The sequence below is a fragment of the Capra hircus genome, chromosome 15, assembly GCF_001704415.2.
Source record: "Capra hircus breed San Clemente chromosome 15, ASM170441v1, whole genome shotgun sequence".
Taxonomy (NCBI): Eukaryota; Metazoa; Chordata; class Mammalia; order Artiodactyla; family Bovidae; genus Capra; species Capra hircus.
Genome location: NC_030822.1, coordinates 15,961,773 through 15,981,713, shown reverse-complemented (window position 1 = coordinate 15,981,713; position 19,941 = coordinate 15,961,773). Strand labels below are relative to the sequence as shown.

At 41.1% G+C, this 19,941-nt stretch overlaps 1 protein-coding gene across 2 annotated transcripts; it reads right to left on the bottom strand.

Annotated features, from left to right (window-relative positions):
* TRAF6 (TNF receptor associated factor 6) lies at nt 281–19,340 on the bottom strand. 2 transcript variants are annotated; one of them, XM_018059227.1, is made up of 8 exons: nt 19,144–19,340; nt 14,231–14,325; nt 13,325–13,645; nt 9,185–9,335; nt 8,128–8,286; nt 6,676–6,747; nt 2,783–2,860; nt 281–1,435 (listed from the first exon to the last, which is right to left on the bottom strand). In XM_018059227.1, exons 2-8 carry the CDS (start codon nt 14,299–14,301, stop codon nt 566–568), a joined length of 1,722 nt encoding a protein of 573 aa, XP_017914716.1. In that variant the 5' UTR covers nt 14,302–14,325; nt 19,144–19,340; the 3' UTR covers nt 281–565. The 2 variants fall into 2 exon arrangements, with proteins under 2 accessions (XP_017914716.1, XP_017914717.1); XM_018059228.1 differs by lacking the exon at nt 14,231–14,325 and having other exon boundaries at nt 303–1,435.

Below are 19,941 nucleotides of genomic sequence, written 5' to 3'. Positions count from 1 at the left end.
TCTTCATGACCCCATGGACTGCAGCCACCAGGCTCCTCCGCCCATGGGATTTTCCAGGCAAGAGTACTGGAGTGGGGTGCCATCGCCTTCTCCACTAGGTAACAAAGAAACATGGAAGGGCTGTGTAATTCACTCTGTCTGGAACAGACAAAGAAGGATGTATAGCCTAACACCTAGCAGCTGGTTTTCACATGGTTCTGAGTTCTAACTCTGGAGAAATGCTACATTGTAGCCTAAAGGAAATAGTAAGCAAGGTAGAATGAAACAACTTAAAGGAGAATTATTTGATAGACAACAGTCCCATTTAATAAGTAAGGTTATATTTAGGGTTTAAAGTAGTCTCTGAATATCCTTAATAACACCCTGGAGGAAAAACCAGGGTGAATGAGAACTTAAGCTTTCAAGGATTTTGGCTCAAATCCCCTGAAATCTATAGGAAGTCAAATAAAATTCACTTGTATTATATCTTTCCCATTGTTTTTTTTTTTGTTTGTACATTATTATTGAAAACAGGCTAAGTTTGCTCCAGATGTCTTTTGTTGTTTCTTGAACAAATCAGGGGATGCTATATCCCTGAGTCAGTACTCCGTGGCTGAAAACCCTCCCTCCGAAGACTGCCCATGTCGAAGCGGGTGGAGACCTCACAGCGTACTAATAACGTGTCATCCTTGATGAAGGTTCTTTGTCTGAGGGCTTCCAGATGCATAAAAGTCACGTAGCCAAAACCCTTGGGGTTCCGGGGGATGGTGGGTCTCTGAAAGGCCAGGAGCTCTGGTTTGGCGTCCATTATTTCTTCGTGGTTTTGCCTCACAGCTGCTTCAGACTGATCAAGGATTGTAAGGCGGATCGTTCCCTGGAAGGGCCAAGGCAGGTGGCTGTCGTACTCCCCTTGCATCGTGTGGACAAAGAGGGATATGTAGTTGGCACAGCGCTGAGCGCTCGGCAGCTGCAGGTGCAGGCGCATGCACAGCTTGTAGCCGGGTTTGCCAGTATAGAATCCGGGGCTGTGAATGACAACGGGTTTCTCCTCTTCTTGCGATTTCAAGTGCATCCCAAAGTTGCCAATCTTCCAGATATAAATCCCATTGCACTGCTGTGCTTCTATTTCAGCAACTTTGTCCTCAAGGGTTCGAATAGTTCGCTTGAGCTCGCTCACATACATGCTCTGGGTTTCCATTTTCGCAGTCAGTTCCCGGATTTGATGGTCTTGTCTTACAAGGCGACCCTCTAACTGTTGAATGGTTTCTTGGAAATTGTGGACTTCTGAGTGACGCCCAGAGGAAGGCCGAGCGGGAGGGACAGAGTCATACGGAGGCATGGTGCACTGAGGTGCAGGAGCCACTGCGAGGCTTAAAGTCTGAACAGCCTGGGCCATCATTCTCATATGCGACTGGGTGTTCTCTTGCAGGTGGCGTGCCAAGTGATTCCTCTGCATCTGAAAATCAAGCACAGGCCTCAGGTTAGGAACAGAGATGTGAGGACCAGGAAAGGGACCTAGCCAAGTCAAATAAAAGGTTCTGGTCACATCGTCACTTTCCTCAGTCCCCTACGACCTTCTTTGACTGCATCAGATTCTCCATCCAGAGAAATGATCTTGCCTCTTCATTTCCTGAAAAACTGAGAGGCTATCTGCTGAATATCCATTCAGGTTTCACTCAGACAAACCTCCTCCCACTTGTAAAAGTATCAGGATCTATGCCCGTCCTCTTTGGACTCAGAGCTGACCCTCCTCTTGTCCTAAATTAATGCTTCACCTGGGCTCCAAGTGGCATCCATCACTTTTCACCTCCTCAGAAGGTTTTGTTTAGCCATCTCCTTTCTCCTTTATCTTCAAACATTCTCTCCTCTTAACCCTTCTCCTCAGAAAAGATTTATTAAAGTCTTTCCTGTTAAAAAAAAAAAACCGGGGTGCGGCGGGAGCAACCCCTTTGTCTCCCTCAAGCTAATACCATTTTCTTCCTCTTCCTTTTATAACCAAGAGTCATCCACCTGCACTGTCTCCAACCCTGCACTTAATTTTACAAATCTACTGCAAAGTGGAATCTTCCCTGTCTTCCTATTTTTCTAAGATCATCAAGAATAGCTTAATTGTTATATGAAAAAAACATAACAATTCTATTGTGAGGGTAATTCAAGTACATTATAGAAAGAAAGGGTAGATGACCAAATAGAAAATAAGCTATCTGTTATCTCACCTACCATGAACATTTTGATATATTTTAAGTCTTTCTCTATGCACACAAGCCACACAAGATTTTCCCATCAAGTGTAATCATACTATACACTATTTGCTCATTTAAGTTATTAAATGCATACTTACTATAAAAAAAAACCAAACCAAACCAAACCAAACAAAAAACCTCATAGAAAGGCACAGCAGAAAAGCCAAAGTGTACTCACCCTCTCCAGAAAGACTGACTTACCATACACACTGCTGTCTCTCAGGTACCTGACAAAACTGCTCACTAGGTCTTAAACTCATGCCAGAGATCATAACAATACTTATTCCTTGCCTGTTTCACCAGCATCTGAGACTGTTCATTCATGGCTCCTTTCCTGGGCTACTTCTCTTTCCAGTACACTCCACGCAATCCCAATCACACCTCCCACTGAAATCACCAACTACTTCCCCAAATCAATATTCTGAGTCCCAGTTTCTCTTTGGAGCTAAAGACCACATAAACAACGTGTCAGCCATCTCCAATTCCACTGTTATCCTCTACCACACTATATAACTTAATTATCTTGATCTGTATTTGAGAATTAAAAAAAAACAACTTACCTTTTCATGGCAACCAAAAGCACTGAATGTGCACGGAACTGGGGCTGTAGGACAGTCTAGATCATAGTGATTGGGCATCTGAAAACCAAAGCAAAGGCTGAGAAATGTTTTTCCCTGCATTTAATATTCTAGTTGACAAGATCATACTCAAAATAAAGAATAACTCTCCATCTAAACAAGATTATACTGTCTACGGCTGCTTTTGTTACAATGGGTGAGCTGAGCAGCTGACACAGAAACCAGTTAGCCCACAAAGATTAAAATGATATTTACTTCCGAAAGTCACAGAGAAAGGAAATATCAACATCTCATACTGTGCCCCCAAATCACTCAAAATTCATTCTGAGAACATGAGTTTATTCCTATCATTGGAGAACTGGCACCCTCTAGCGGCATTTTAAAGAAAAAGCACCTTCTGAGGTCATCCTCAATGCAACTGCAGCGCTCACTGAGGTCCATGCCACTGCTTCAGTTCAGTTCACTTCAGTCTGACTCTGGGACCCCATGGACTGGAGCACACCAGGTTTCCCTGTCCTTCACTAGTTTCCACAATTTGCTCAAACTCATGTCTACTGAGTTGGTGATGCCATCCAACCATCTGGTACTCTGTCGTCCCCTTCTCCTCCTGCCTTCAATCTTCCACAGCATCAGGGTCTTTCCTAATGAGTCAGCTCTTTGCATCAGGTGGCCAAAGTATTGGAGCTTCAGCTTCAGCATCAGTCCTTCCAATGAATATTCAGGGTTGATTTCCTTTAGGATTGACTGACTTGATCTCCTTGCAGTCCAAGGGACTCTCTAGAGTTCAAAAGCATCAATTCTTTGGCACTCAGCTTTCCTTATGGTCCAACTCTCAGGCCCGTGATGAGGGACCAGTAAACTGTGTACATCAGAGCCACTGACTACACCCTGTGCTTCCCTCATGACCACCTTTCATAGCTTGTTATCTTCTGTTAACCTGCGCATACTCTGACTACAACGGGGAGACCCAGATGTTAGAAGACACTTTAAGCACCTAAGTTTTAAAGAAAGTCTCGGCTTTTAATTTGGGGACTCCAAAAAAACATTCTTTAAGGTAAGATTCATTACGCAGAATTATGTTTTTTGAAAGTGGTATGAAATTTCCTGTAAAAAAATTTAGTTTAGCTATAATCTCAGATGACCTAACAATATACTGGGCTGCACCTAATGGAAGTTTTTGGCTTAATTCTCACTTATGACTTGAGTAATACTGCTATGTTATTTGTATTTGTCTGTTTTACAAGATTGTTGTTTCTTGCAATGACCAAATATGTAACTAAATCTCCAATGAAAATAATGATGACTAGGCATCTTGAACTGGAGGAGGAAACAGCAACCCATGTGACCCTTCAGAAACAACATCAGCGATCACTTATTCCAACCTTCACTTCACATAGTCTGTAACAGTAGTCAGCAAAGCTGTCTCTGAAGGGCCATGGAGTAAATATTTTCAGCCTCGTGAGCCCTATGGGGTCTGTCATGTGCGTGTGTGCGAAGTTGCTTCATTGCGTCTGACTCTGTGCGACCCTTTGGATCGCAGCCCACCAGGCGCCTCTGTCCATGGGATTCTCCAGGTAAGAATACTGGAGTGGGTTGCCATGCCCTCCTCCAGAGAATCTTTCCAACCCAGAGACTGAACCCAGGTCTCGTATGCAGGTTCTTTACCACTAGATTCATCCAGGAAGCCCATGGACTCTGTCACAAGTACTCAACTCTACCACTGCAGTACAAAACCAGCCACACACAAGACCAAAATGCACGGGCAGGGCTGTGTTCCAATGAAACTTATTTTAAAAAGGCAGGTAGCAGTCAGATTTAGCTGGTGGGCTGGTTTACTAATCCCTAACTCAGAATGTCAACTTTCTTATCAGAGATCAGCGTGCAAGACAATTGCACAGTCAGAGTCAAAATCTAGGTTTTTTGACTCTAAACCTAGCATTTTTTCCTACATTAAGTTTTACTTCTGCTAGGTTTTAGATGTGCTTTCCTTTAAACATCAAAACAAAGCAAAAAAGAAAAACCAAGTAGGTGAGAGTTCATAAGCAAAAAGAAGTTTAACACCTTCAAATTAAGGCCCTATTGGAAAAAAAACTAAAGGACTCTGTTAACACATGAATGGAAAAATTTAGTTGAGGGACAGGTTTTGCTTTTCCTACTTAGTAAGGTAATCAATTATGATCTCTGGGTTTGCAGATTTCATGGGTATATAAATATTTAGTGACTAATATTCATATTCTGTGGGTAAACTCTCCAAATGTCAGAAGATAGCAACCAGATGGAACTTTCCTGTCTCTATTAATAATAAAAATGAATAGTTTTCTATTACAACTACTTCTGATGATGCCCCATCAGGGGTCTACAGACAACTGAACAGAGGGGCTACAGATCCTGGAATCTCCCAACACGCCTCAGGGGCCATGGCAATAAATAACCTTCTGCTACAGACTTGTTTCCTTCTATTTCTTTTTTTAAGTGGTTTCTGGATACCTAAGATCCTTATTTCACAATCTAAAGATGTATTTCTTATAAAGTTTTTTGTTCTTTAAATGGGCATTTTAAATTATTTTTACCTAAAAATTACTCGGCTTTGTTTGGAACTTTTATGAATATACATAAACACAGATATTATGTTAATGATTTAGGAATTTTAAGTACTTATGACTGAATACTTTGTTCTTTCTGAAAGTATTATATCAATATATCAGAAAAAAACTCAAGTTTTCTAAAAAATTGAAATATAGTGGATTTACAATATTATATTAGTTTCAAGTAGATAGCAAAGTGATTCAGTTACATATATATTTATATTTTTCGGATTACTTTCCATTATAGATTGCTACAATATACTGAATATAGTTCCCCAGTGTGCTATGTATATACTTGTTGCTTGTCTATTTTATGTATAGTAGTTTGTATCTGTTAATTCAACACACCTAATTTATCCTTCCCCACTTTTCTTCTTCTTCTGTAACCCTAAGTTTGTTTTTTATCGCTGGGCCTGGTTTTTGTACACAGATCCACTGGCATCGTTTCTGGACCCCTTATGTGTGTGGTGACGTGTAGCCTGTGTCTTTGTCTGACTTGCTTCACTTGGTGTGAGATTCCCCGGGTGCATCCATGCCGCTGCAAACGGCAGCACTCCATTCTTTCCTGTGGCTGCTGCCATGCTTCAGTCGCTCAGGCGTATCTGACTCTGCGACCCCATGGACTGAGTAATAGTCTAACGTCTGTATACATACACCACATCTTCTTACACCCATCATCTGTTGACGGGCATTTAGTTTGTTTCTAAGTCTTGCCTGCTGTGAATCAAGTAGCTATGAACACTGCGGGGCATGAACCTTTGCTTTCTTTTTCTGTGCTACATGGTGTGGCTTGCGGGATCTTAGTTCCCCCAACCAAGAGTTGAATCCAGACCCTTGGCAGTGCAAGTGTGGAGTCCTAACCACTGGACTGCCAGGAATTCCCCATGTGCCTTTTCAGATTACGACTTTTCATCTCTGGGGGCTATATGCCCATGAGTGGGATTATGAGATCATACAGCAGTCCTACTTTTATTGTGTTAAGGAACCTCCATGCTGTTTTCCACAGTGGCTGCACCAATTTACATTCTCACCAACAGTGTAGGAGGGTTCCTTTTTCCCCACACCCTCTTGAAAATTTATTATTTGTAGACTTTCAAACGACAGCCATTCTGACTGGTGTGAAGGGACAACTGATTGTGACTTTGATTTGCATTTGAAACTCACAAAGCTTTAATTCTTCTTCAATCTGCATTCCTTTTGCCTTATTGATTTAAATTTTCAATTAAAGACCTAATTCACTTCTTTAATCTATTTATGGAAACATTGGTTTATGAAAGAGAATCACTATACCTGTTCTCTGATGAGCATGGTATTGCAGTATTCACAGATGACATTTGCCAAAGGACAGTTCTGCTCATGAATCTAAATTTTATTGGCGAAATATAAGAAAAAACATGAGAAAAGCTAAAAACAACCTATTTTTATAAAAAGCAACACTCTTCACTATGAATAAATTAGGGACACTGGTGTGTATAAAATAAAAATGTGAGAATAATCTATAATGGTTATTTTCTCTCCCTTTGCCAGTGAAGAAATGAGATTCATCTCACCTTCCAGCTCTTTGAAAGAATATGATAGTATGCAAAAGAGAATCTTTTAAATCACTTTTTAAAAACCTAATTGAAAGTCATAGAGCATCTGTGACTGTTTGGACATCATTCATCAATACTATAATTCTCCAAAGACCTCTTTTCAAAAATTTCGAGCAGCAGCAAGATGATTTAATTAAAACTCTTATCAGGAGGGTAAAGAACAGAAGCATGATTGGGGCAGGTGGCCTAGGTTCTTGAAGGCCCCAGAAAAATGAGCCTTGTTTTCTAGAATACAATAAATTTAAGAAATAACCAACCCTCCTGGTTAGGCCCATTTTTACTGAAGTTTAAGAAGACACCAATTTGCTATAATTATGCCTCAGACTTCACTGTTTTCAGCAAGTTAGCTGACACTGTCTGAATAATTAATCAACTTAATAAGCATAATACGCTTGATCTCATAAGTAGGGACATTACCAAGATGAATCTGCAAGAAATAAAGCCTAAGGAAATATCTTGATAGTAAAAAGAACATAAATTGCACATACATTATTTTAGTAAAAAGGACATAGGATGGGGATACAGGATCTAGGATCTCTGTGCTGGCCTTCCCATTGATAGTATTTATATAGAATCACTTAATGTGTCTATAAATGGAAAAGATGTTCTATCATCATGATGCTGGCAGGTGCCATGGAGTTTCTTTTAAAAAACAAACATTTTAATTGAAGTATAACTTAAGTACAGAAAAGTGAATTCATTGTATGTGTATAGCTCAATGAATTATCACCAAAGCAGCATACTTTGTGGGATTTAATTTAATCTCCTCAAAGTTTCAACAACTCATTCTCTTTTTTAAAGAGAAAAATGTGACTCTTATACAGCAACTATTTGTCTCTAATCCAAAACAGGTTATTAAAATTCACATAGGGAAACAGATCAGCACATACTTTCCTAGAAGATTTTGTTACTTGTATCTACAGTGGTTAAGGAGCAGAAATAATGCTTTCTAAGAAAGAGACAAAAATATAAACCCTACATTCATTTACTAAAATGGTTTACTTAACTTACTTTCTTAAAACTCAGTCTTCTCACAATTGATAACACAGACTCAGGACTAGATTAACATCTTCATCTCTGCTAACTCCTTCCACTGTACATTAAAAAAATAAAACAGTAGTTGAATCAACAAATCCAACTTAGTACATACCTCTTTATCTTCAAATGCCATTAATACAGCACAGTTTTCACAAGGAACCTGTCTCCTTGGACACTCCTTGAGAATATGAAAATTAAGGTGGCATTTCTGGAAGGGACGCTGGCATTGTGGACAACTCATAAGAGCAAACTCACAGTGTGCTTGATGCTCCTATGAAGAAAAATAAATAAGCAGTATTTGCCAGTCCTTGAGAAATTTCCTAAATATATTCTAAGAACATACTGTTCTCTTCTACAGAATTGGCTACTGAACTTAGTGTAGTACATACCACAGAACCACAATATGAAGGCTTTAATGGATTTTTTTTCAAATAATGGTTGTGAATTGAAAGTTTATACAAAGGACTTGACTTCTCAGGTTCATTTATCTAATTAGGGAAGAGGGTTGGAAAGAAGCAGATTTTCTCATTGTCAATTTAGTGCTGTGTCCAAAAGACCATTCTTTCAAAAGAAGCTAAGGGGGTAAGCTACATGTATATTTTAAATGCTTAATTTCAAATGGAACTTAAGCAATATTTAACTTCTCATAGAAACCACCACACTACGGATTGATTAACTTAAAAACAAATTCTTTTATCTGGTGGCTTCAGTTCATCTTAAGCTATAGGAGAACTCCATTTACTTCAAAATAAAATTAATAATTTAGAAAACCAGAGAAAAAAGTATGATGAGGGAGCTAAGATGATGACTATGTGGGGCTTGGTGCTTATTTCAAAATGAGAGAAATGAAGCTATGGGATTAAAACGTGAGACATTTAAAATGCTCTTCAGTTTCATTGCAGATAAAGTTCACCCAAAAGACTTTTAGAAGAATACTCATTTACTTTTTATTATCACAGGGTGTAAAGCCAGAGTAGATGGAAAAAGAAATTTCTGGCTTCTACTTATATTTATACTCAATAATGAAAGGGTTGGTGTTAATTCAGTAAGAATTTACTAGCCAATCACTATATGCTAAGCAGTGGCAATATCCAGATGGACAAAGCAAAGTCCCTGTTCTCCAGGAACTTCTTGCATAAATGCACATGGCTAAAAAATAACTTTAATACCTCAAGATGCCTCAGTTCCATCTTGTGCAAACAACCTTCATTTGGACATTTCACCATCAGAGAAAGAATCTCTCGTTTTGCAAAATTGTCAGGAAATAGTTGATTTTCCAGAAGTATTTCATTGTCAACTGGACATTTGTGACCTGCATCCCTAAAAGAAACAAATACATTATTCAGTAGATTTAAAACAAACATTCACCTTAGAAAATACAAAACAATAATACATCATATATAAATTCTTCATATATTATTTCCTATGGAAAATAAATGCATTATATTGCATAATATCACCAAAATAAACTGTCCTTTTATGGACAGTTTATGAACCAGTCTTGTCTGTGTTCTGACAGCAGCCATTTAACATACTAGGGAGATGCAACTAAATATATGCTGCTCAGAATACACTAATAAAATGTCTACAGTTATTAGTCATAAGTAAAAATTAAACCCATTAGCAGTAACCCCATGAGGCCACATTTTTAAGGTTTACTCTGAAAGTCTTCAACACTGGCTCATGGACAACACCAGTTTCTTGTATCTTTGTGTCATGGGTACAATGCAGTTGGGAGTTAAAAGGACCTCTATCTCCTGCTTCCCCATGGTTTATTCTGTCCAATGATGGGAAAAACTATCCCCAAGAAGCTTGGGTGTCTGTCATTCCCCTTTCACTTTTTGTGATGTTTCAATCTTCACTCACAAACCATGGCAGGTCAGGGAGGCTACAGAGCACCCATCACTCAGACACTGGTTGTGCACTTCCTATGTGTAAAGCAACAGTGGTGGTTCCCGTGGCAGGTAAAGGTGCTGAAAATAAGCTGTGCTGTCAAACGTCTCAGAACTAGAATTGGTGTGACACAGTCATTGTTTATGGGGCCGCTCTCAGATTGCATGATGTTATTATTACACTGTCAAATATCTTTTTGAGAAGCAGGGACATAAACAAATTTACTGAAATATATTTCCCAAACCTAGATGATTGGGTGTTTAAGAGAAAGTAAGAAGAACCTTCCAAAGTGAACTGAAAATAATTATCCACTGCATAAGCAATCACTCCAAAAGAATATGGAATTGGATTGAGATGTCTTTTGATGCTCTGAATGATTATACTGACGAGAAACTCCTGAGCCATTCCTTAAGAACATTAAAGTCAAAGTTAGTGGTCATTTCTAGTTTAGAAGGAGATAGAAAAAAAGAAAAAAGGCCTCAACTTCCTTTTGTGGGTTTTACTTCCTTTTCAGATCACTGTTCCACTACTTTCATGAATATCTTGCTATTAAAAAACCGCTAAAGATTAGTTACCTTCCTGGGCATGTGTGACACTTGGTAAAATACTGTACCCTTTCACCTACAGAAAAAGCAACAATTCATTATGTGCTCTTGATTCAATCGAAATATAATATAAATTAGAAATCATTATAAACAGAAAAAAAAAAAAAAGGTAAGCCTTTAACACTCTCATGCATACCCTAAGCCAGTGGTCTCAGTTGGGACAACTCTGAGCCCCAGGGGACATCTGGCAATGTCTGGAGATGCTCTGGGTCTCACAACTGCAGAAGTGGGCCTATTTTCACCACCCAGTGAGCAGAGGTCAAGGATGCAGTTAAGCATCCTATAACACCCAGGACATTCTTCCACAACTAAGAACCACCTAGCTCAAACTGCTGATAGTGTGGAGGGTAAGAAAACCAACCCTAAAGAGACACTGGCAATTCACCACTGGTTAACAAATTTTTCTCCAAAACTGAAGTGAGACACATGCTCCCTTTTAATTTAAATTAAGCCAATTCCCAAGTATGGATGAGGTTACCACAAATTCAAATTTTATAGAAAAGTCTAGCTAGACTCACAAGAGAAAAAAGAGGGTTGAAATAAATAAAATCAGAATGAAGGAGGAGACATTACAACTGATACCACAGATGCAAAGAGACTCATGTGAACAAGTACATGGCGACAAATTTGACAACCTAAAAGAAATGGATAAATTCCAAGAAACATACAACCTCCAAGACTGAATCATAAAGAAACAGAAAATCTGAACAGACTAGATTACCAGTAAGGAGAGTGAATCAGTAATCAAAAACCTTCCAACAAACAAAAGTCTAGAAGCAGATGGTTTCACTAGTGAATGCCATCAAACATTTAAAGGAGAATACCAATCCTTTTCAAACTCTTCCAAAGAAAAACAGAAGAGGAAAGAACATTTCCAAACTCCTTTTACGAGGCAAGCATTACCGACACCAAACCAGATAAGGGATGCCACAAGAAAAAAATAATTTATTTAAAGGTCAAAAGAAAAACTTACAAGATGAGTGAATGGCCAGATAACCTACTTAAAAATGATCTCACCAATGTAAGTAGATGCTTATTAGCTGAAAAACCTAAAATTCCTCTACTTCTTCCACTTTTTGGTCTTGTACAGAACTCCTAAAAATGTTCCCATCTACTTTTGAATAATAGTAAAATACATGTATTTCTTAGATGAATTTTATTCCTTTGTGGAAATCCCATATACTTTCATTCAGTTGAAGCAATCATGACTTACTGAGCACCTACTATGTATCAGCACTTAGGAAATATCAAGAAATAAAGTTCTCAATCCCTGCTCTCAAGGAGCTTATCTTTCGGGGGGGTAAGCAGACAAGAAACACATAAATTATCTGTATTTTTAAAGATGAAAAGTGCTGAAGAAAAAACGTACTTAAGGGAGAAAGGGGGAGTATGGGGAGATGAGGGGGAAGACATGCTGTGGTATTAACAGGGAGGCCAGGGTACCTACAAGAAGGTGAGATTTGAGCGGCAATAATGGAGTAAAGTGCATTGACTAAGCACTTAGCTGATAAGATGCAGAGAGAACAGCTATAGCCAACCACACAAGGCAAGAGCATACTTGGCAAATTCAAGAACAGAAAAGAGTGAACAGGTGGAGGGAACGGAGTCTAATAGAAAGGTGGTCAGACATGACTTAGTGACTGAACAACGACAAGAGAAATATACGGACCCGTGATATGAGGTCTTACAAGGGCTTTGGCGTGTACTGCCAGATGACCGGCTGCAATGTTTGGAGCAGAGATAACATCATCTTACGTATCTCACCAGGTTTGTTCTGGCTGCTATATCGAGAACAGTCTGGAAGCAGGCAAGGGCAGCAGCAGGGCAGCCTGCGAGAGCGCTGAGGGGGATTCAGCAGCGGGGAGGCAGTGAGGAGACACTGAATGTTGGCAGAGGCATCGATCAGTGTTGTTTTGTCACAAAGCCACTTCCGACTCTGCAACCCCATGGACTGCGGCCTGCCAGCCTCCTCTGTCCCAACAATACTGGGCTGGGCCGCCATTCCTTTCTCCAGGGGACCGACTCATTTTAGGGATCGAACTCAAGTCTCCTGCACCTCCTGCACTGGCACGCAGACTCTATCACTGAGCCAACGAGGAAGCCCTGTCGATCAGCGCCTTAGGTGAAAGTGAAAGTCGCTCAATCAGGGCCCACTCTTTGTGACCCCATGGACTGTAGAGTCCATGGAATTCTCCAGGTCAGAAGAGTGCAGTGGGGAGCCTTTCTCCAAGGGATCTTCCCAACCCAGGGATCGAACCCAGGTCTCACGCATTGCAGTTAGAGTCTTTACCAGCTGAGCCACCAAGGAAGCCCCCTGCATTGGCATATGGATTCTTTATCACTGAGCCACCAGGGAAGTCCCGTCAATCAATACCTTAAAAAAAGTGGTTATTTTACAGTGGTCCATAGGCCTCAGGTAGCAGACAAAAATGTAATGCGGCTAAAATGAGAATAATGATTACTTACAGAGTCAGCATTATTTGTACCATCGAGATAATCATATTCTAGATGCATCATCATTTAAGGTACTTTTTATATTATTTTCTTAAAGCTTCAAGACACACTCCAGACTGTAATATGACTGCTTTAAGTGGAAGGAGCTACTTATTGTTTCTAAGGGTCACAAAGGGAAGGAGATAGTAATTACCTTTCACGCTACAGTAAGAATTGGAATAAGAATGTAAACTTCTCCCTTTTCTGTCCACTGTTCTTTTCCCTGAGGCAGCTTTTTATAAATGTGCAAGATTATTCTGTGTAATAACGTTCCATTTGGTTGTTACAGCATTTGATTCATGCTTTACGCTCACGTACCTTATTGATTTGATGATGCAGGCTTTGCAGAACCTGTGGCCGCAAGGTGTCTGCACTGCTTCCCGCAAAGCCATCAAGCAAATGGGGCACTCGTACTTGCTTTCCAGGGGTGGGTCAAATTCCACGTCGTAGCCCTGGATCTCTTCCATAAAGGAGCTGGAGAGAGTCACCGTGCTGGCCGCCCCGCCCACACTGTCGTCTTTTGCTGCGGTCCCACAGGCGCTGGCGGCCATGGCGGCGCAGCAGTCGCTCTCGGACTGGCTGGATCCGCAGCTGTTTTCACAGTGTAGCAGACTCATAGTAACGCGATCATCAACTGCTCTGCAGACACAGCAAGGAAAAAAAATCCCTTAACATATATTCACACACACACGTATATATCATAGCTATCTATGCAAGCCACCTTTTAGTGGCTATATTAATACATTAGCTATGTTAATATCATTTACAGAAAACTTTCAAAGTTTTTTTTTAGCTTTGCCTCATAAATGTACTATTTTACAAGTTAAGAAATTCGTGAGCCAGTAGAAAGCCGCAATATAAGGTTAACAGAAGAAAAATACCTCAGTTGTAATAATTAGCATAATTATCTATTTAAATGTCTGTTTTCTACGACTGGAGTTTCAAGAATTTTTGTTTCCTCGGTACTTAGCATGAGCTCTTTCACCTATCAGGTGTTCATTAAGCAGTTGAAATGAACTTAGTTATGCTGCTGAGTTCCTTCAAGTATTCAGAGCTGAAGGCCACAGTACGACCGGCAGGCAGTGCAAAGACGACCACTGCAGGAGGGATCACAGGAGCATGAGAAACTATTAGCTATGTGATTTAGGGTGATGTAACCATTTGGATATCAGTTTCCTCCTCTAGACCGAAAATTCTATTGGGTACAGCTGACCCATGAACAACCTGGTGTAAGGGGTGCCAACTCCCACACGATAAAAAATCCAAGTTGGCCCTCTGTTCTCAGAGTTCCACATTCTTGAAGTCAACAACCACAGATCCTGTACCGGAAAAAAAAAAAAAAAAGCATATAAGTGGACCTGTGCAGTTCAAACCTGTGTTGTTCAAGGGGTCAACTGTACCTCCAAATGTTCAGTGTGGCAATTTCTATTACACAGGAAGAACAGAATTTAAAAGCATATTATCTGTACGTCCCCATGCCCTCAGTCAAGTGACTATGTTTCATTATTAATGACTGGAAAAAAAAATGAGGTTTTGTTTGCCTATGGAAAACTATGGCTTTCATGGGTAGGAAGGATGCCTTCAAATTCAAACCATTACTGGAATTTACAAGTTAACAAGTTAAGGTCTAAAAGCAATTCAGTCTAGTTAACCAGGTCCCTCCTGTAGATAATTACACTGAAGGAAAATTCTCAGTTTATGTGCCAGATTTACCGCTAACCCTTGAACAACATGGGGGTTAGGGGCGCTGACCCCCACGCAGGTAAAAATCCACACACAACTTTATGGTCTGTGTCGGTATATAATTCAACCAACCTCTGATGACATAATGCTGTAGTATTTATTGGGAAAAAATGCACCTATAGGTAGATTCATGCAGTTCAAACCTGTGTTCAAGTATCAACCAGAGTTCTAGAAAACGGAATGTAACTCTCCGGCCAATGTTGTAGACAATGTATCCTCAGCCTGTCTCATTTCTATATAAAAATCCTGTCTGCCTCCATGACAAACAGTGGACTAAGACAGTAATCCTCAATCTTTTTACCATGATAGAGATCTTTATTTTCCTTCTCAGAAATCCCGAGAACCATCTGATGAGCACCTACAAAGGATCAAACAGTATTCTGGCTGGAGAGGCAATACCATGAACTGGTGAAGAGCTTAGTGCTAGAATGGGATGATGCAAGTTTAACTTCCGTCTCCATTATTTGGTATATGCCCTCGGCAAATGACATAACCTTTCTGTGCTTCAGTTTCTCATCTGTAAATGGGGATAACAAAAGAATCCACCTCAGAATTTGATTGCTGCTGCTGCTGCTGCTGCTAAGTCACTTCAGTCGTGTCCGACTCTGTGCGACCCCAGAGACGGCAGCCCACCAGGCCCCTGGGATTCTCTAGGCAAGAACACTGGAGTGGGTTGCCATTTCCTTCTCCACAGAATTTGATTAAGTGTATTAATATGAGCAAAACACTTAGAACTGTGCTTCGAAGTAAAATCAGTTACCCTGTGTAGCTCCATAAGAGTTATTTTATTTAACAATTTCATTGTTCCCCCTTCCCACTTGTCAAAGGGAAAACTCTGAATCTTTGAAAGGCTAAGCAACTTGCCAAGGATTAACCAACTAATAAGAAACAGGGTTAGGATCAGAACTCGAGATCACCTGACCCCAGAGCCCGTGCAATTTGTACTAGCCTATAGTTGTCTCTATTTTGACAACTTTGTCTCTCAAGCTGCATTAAAACTCTTCCCAATTATTTTTATGACACTAGACTAAGATGCTGACAACAGCTTCTATTAAACATGAGCTGTTTAATGAAACATGAGCTGTCCAGTGCTATTAGGTTGGGTTGATAGAATTCTAAAAAATCAGTAAAGAAAGGCTGGTGTTTTGTTTCATATTTTTAGTTTTGATATAATATCTTCAAAGAGTTAAAAACAGTTCAAGAAGCCTTGTTATACATAATGCACATTCCTAGGGAAGGCTGTACAAGTTGATGAGAAGAAAGGAAAGGCAAGATAATGGAAACAAACAGAATTAGTCTTTACACCTGTGCTCCAGGAGGGGGTAAAAGGGCCCCGTTACACCCTCCAAATCTAAGGACAGATGACACTGTGATGCTATACTCGGGTTTATATCCTTTGTTTTTATTTCCCCATATAAATTTTTGTTGGAGAAAGAAATGGCAACCCACTCCAGTCTTCTTCCCTGGAGAATCCCATGAACAAAGGAGCCTGGCAGACTACAGTCCATGGGGTCTCAATAGTTGGACACGACTTAGCAACTACACACACACACACACACACTTTTGTGTTTAATTACTACTTTAGGTAAATTTCTTAGAAGTAGAGTTATCAGCTCAGGTATATAACTTTTTATGATTTCTTATAGATGATGCTGGTTATCCAACATGAGCTACATTTTGATACATAATATCAAAGACTTTCTAATTCCCACTCCCAAGAGTAGATTAAGTATGAGAGAACACATTTTATATACCTTTGATAATTCCAGGTATAGTTACTTTTTGAAACTTTATTCATTTTTTTTAAAGTAAAATCACTTTTGAGAAATTAATGTTTGTTGGGTTATACAGCATATATCAAAGTGCCAGCCAGAAGACAAAAGCAAAAGTCACTGAGCCAAGTCTACTTTCTCTGCCCAAATGCCCAGTTAAAATTTAGTTTATTGGATAGTCTATATACTGCCCTCTTGCTGTCCAGTTCAAAAGACTTGGAAGGTTGAAAGAGACCTTTTATAGCAAATATGTTACTAAGAAAATCTGTCCAGTCAGTCACAATTCCTTAAAAAGAATTCCACTGCAGGAATGCAGTGTTAAGACATGAAAGTGAGCATGTCTTAAAAATCTAATTGCCACTGCTTTTCAAGCTTTTAAGAATACAGAAGCTTTACACCTTTCAAATAAATTTTAGGTAGTCACTGTGTCTACAGGATATAGTCCCATGTAACTATACTGCAAAGGGAAAATTAAGCTAAGGCAGTATTTTGAGTGCCGTTCAGTATTTTTAGGTTTACTCTTTTTTTCTGGCAAGTTAAAACAATTTTTCCCTTTGCTTTTTGGGATTGTGATGACTTAAATGAAAATCGTTTTCCTAACTACAAGGAGTAACTGTTTTAATTAACACCAATGAAAAAAATAGTGCTTACAGTCAGCTACAGGAGGGAATGGAAGATGACCTGGCAACCAAGTAGAAAATATTATGTTCTATTAGGATTTTTTTTTTTTAACCTCACATGGTGCCTCAGGTATCCACTGCATGAGATGCTACAGAGGTAGGCTTGGCTCTTCATAAGCTAAAATAGAGTTAACAGATATTCTTACTTGCAAATAAAGATTTCTTACAGCCTCTTTTCTATTCTAACATTTAGAATTCATGGGGCTTTCTACATGAATTAATAGAAGAGATAGTACAAAGTTCATGGTTCCTTAGTAGGTTAAGAGTTTCATGAATAATTCCCTTTTTGTGAACCTAGTAAGCACTGCATTAATTAAATATTGTAGGATGTATCCCCTGCCAACTTATTTTGACTGCAAAATGAATATTGAAAATAGCCTTATAAGAAATCATAGCTTACATTCCCCTATTAGCATGGGTGTGTATAGTAGTCTAAAGAGTATACTGTTAAACATCTTGTGGGAGGGGGAGTAGGGTGATGCACAAAAATTTGTTTCTCTAAGATCTACAGATGCTAGGAAGAGAAACCCACCAAGCTAAAGAAATCAATGTTATATCTTGAAATGGTCAATTTTAAGTCAACAGAAATTCGTTCATAGCTAAACATGTAAGTCACATAAAGTAAAACTGTGTTAATACAAAACACTGAGAAATCACCTCTAATTTGCTATTAGCTTTAGAAACAAGAACTATTACCAGGTCTTTAAAATATATTCCTAAAATTGCGAAGACCTGCAAAAGTGTTGCAATGGCCAAGAAGTGCTGGCCCAAAGAGTCAACTGCTATGCCTTATTCTGGAACACACATTTGAGGGGCATTCCCCTTTCTAGGCACTATTTGTTCTCCAAGAGGCAAAGATTTGAACAGCTTCTTTCAAAATCTAAGAGGCCACAATTTTATCAGGTATTCAAATCTGTCACAGAAAAGCCCTCAAGTTACCATTCTGAAACACTGCTGTATGCAGCGCGTGCAGGTTCAAACTCTGATTTTCACATTGGCAGCAAGTGCCAAGTGCCGGAGACACAGTCCTTCCTTGAGTCATGAAAGGGGCCACAACGTCCTCACCCCATCCCCCGCCTTAAGATCAGAAAAGCCCCTTCTCCCTTCCCTAGCAATCACAAGTGGATGGATAAAACGCCTGTGGCCAGATTCTCAAGGCCAACACTCAGAAAGTTTTTCTTGTTTCTATGCCTGTGTACAGCAAGGCATTTAGTAAATTACTCTCCCGAGAAACCAGAGAAAACACGCAGATATTACAGGTTCAAGCCGCTAAAACTTGTAGGTACTTTCTGTTCACTCAAGACAGTCCTAACTCTCAGCTGGAGTTCCCCTGAAGCCAAATACTAGGAACAGCTTTATCAACCCAGCGTCAGGAACAATCGCTAGAACTCCCAAGTGCAGGCGCGGGGGAGGAAACATTCGTGTCAGCTGAATAAAAAAAAAAAAAAAGCTTGCTGCCTGGGAAGTCTACCGAGTTCAACACGGAGCCTCGAAATAGCTTTCCCATGACAGTGACAGAGGGAGTCGCTACGGACTTAAGAGGGATTTTTTTTTTTTAAGCTGGTCAACATCCGAGCGACGGGAAAATCCAGGAGACGATTTCCTCTTCTGGGAAGGGAATGCGCCGAGTGGGGCAGGTCGGGCGGAGGAAGCTGGCGCGCGACTCCCGCTGGGGGACGGAGTGACTCGGAGAGGAGGTGCCCGCAGGCCGGCGGAGCAGAGGGGACAGGGGGCGGGGTCCCCAACCTGTAGGAGCCCAGGGGAGAGGAGGCGGCGTCCCCAGCCCTTGGGAAGCGAGGGGACAGGGGCGGCAATCCCACCCCGTCAGAAGCCAGGGGACAGGGGCAGCGACCCCAACCCGTGGGAAGCGAGAGGAGAGAAGGAGACGTCCCAGCTCGTGGGGAGCGAGGCCGCGACCTCCAAGAGCCGTCAGAAGACTCACCGTTCGGGTTCGCTGGGCCGCCGACTCCACCCGGCGGCACGACTCCGCTCGACCACGGCGCCAGGAGAGGAAGGCGCCGCGCTCCGCGCCGAAGTGGCCGGAAAGCCAGTCTCCTAACTTGAAGGCTGCCACTGCTACCTCCCCTGGGCGGCCGGAGCCCGAGCCCCAGAGGTGGACACCCCTACTTCCGCCTTCTCTGCTCGCAGGGGGAGCGAGGGGCGGGGAGCGGGCGGGGAGGAGACAGAGGGGCCGAGCCGCGCGGGGGCGTCCCCTGGCGGCGGTCCTCCACGCGAGGGCGCTGTGGCGCATGCGCGAGGCGGCCTGTCCAGCGCTCTCCGGCTGTGCTTCTGTCCCTCCGTGGTGGGAATCCCACCCGGGTTCTTTACACCGCAGTCCTGAACTGTGTGTGTGTGTGTGTGTGTGTGTGTGTGTGTGTGAACTGGGGTGTGTGTGTGAGAACTGGGTGTGTGTGTTCCTGAACTGGTGTGTGTGCGCTGAGTGTGTGTGTGTGCTGAGTGTGTGTGTGTGTCTGTGAACTGGGGTGTGTGTTCCTGAAGTGGTGTGTGTGTGTACTGGTGTGTGTGTATAGCAGCAGTAGCAGTAATTCCACAATGTTCTTATAGTTTAATTACCTATCCAAGCAGGAGAGATATGCCAACTCAAGGAAATCACTCGACCTTCGAGAATTCTTAAATCCTTCCCTGACTCCACCGGACTTGCCAAGGAAGTTTTCATCGAAAGTAGAACCCTCTTATTACCTTCCCCTTCAACCAGTCCAAGGGAGTCAAACCCGTATAT

Bases quoted from the DNA above. Each gene is read 5' to 3' on its own strand.
- TRAF6 (XM_018059227.1), bottom strand. From the start codon at position 14,301: ATGTGGAACTCTGAGAACAGAGGGCCAACTTGGATTTTTTATCGTGTG. The intron at 9,336-13,324 runs GTACGTGAGCGT...TGTTTCTTTTAG, and splicing joins TGCATCATCAAATCAATAAG to GGATGCAGGTCACAAATGTC. The intron at 6,748-8,127 runs GTATGTACTAAG...AATAAAATTTAG, and splicing joins TGGCATTTGAAGATAAAGAG to ATTCATGAGCAGAACTGTCC.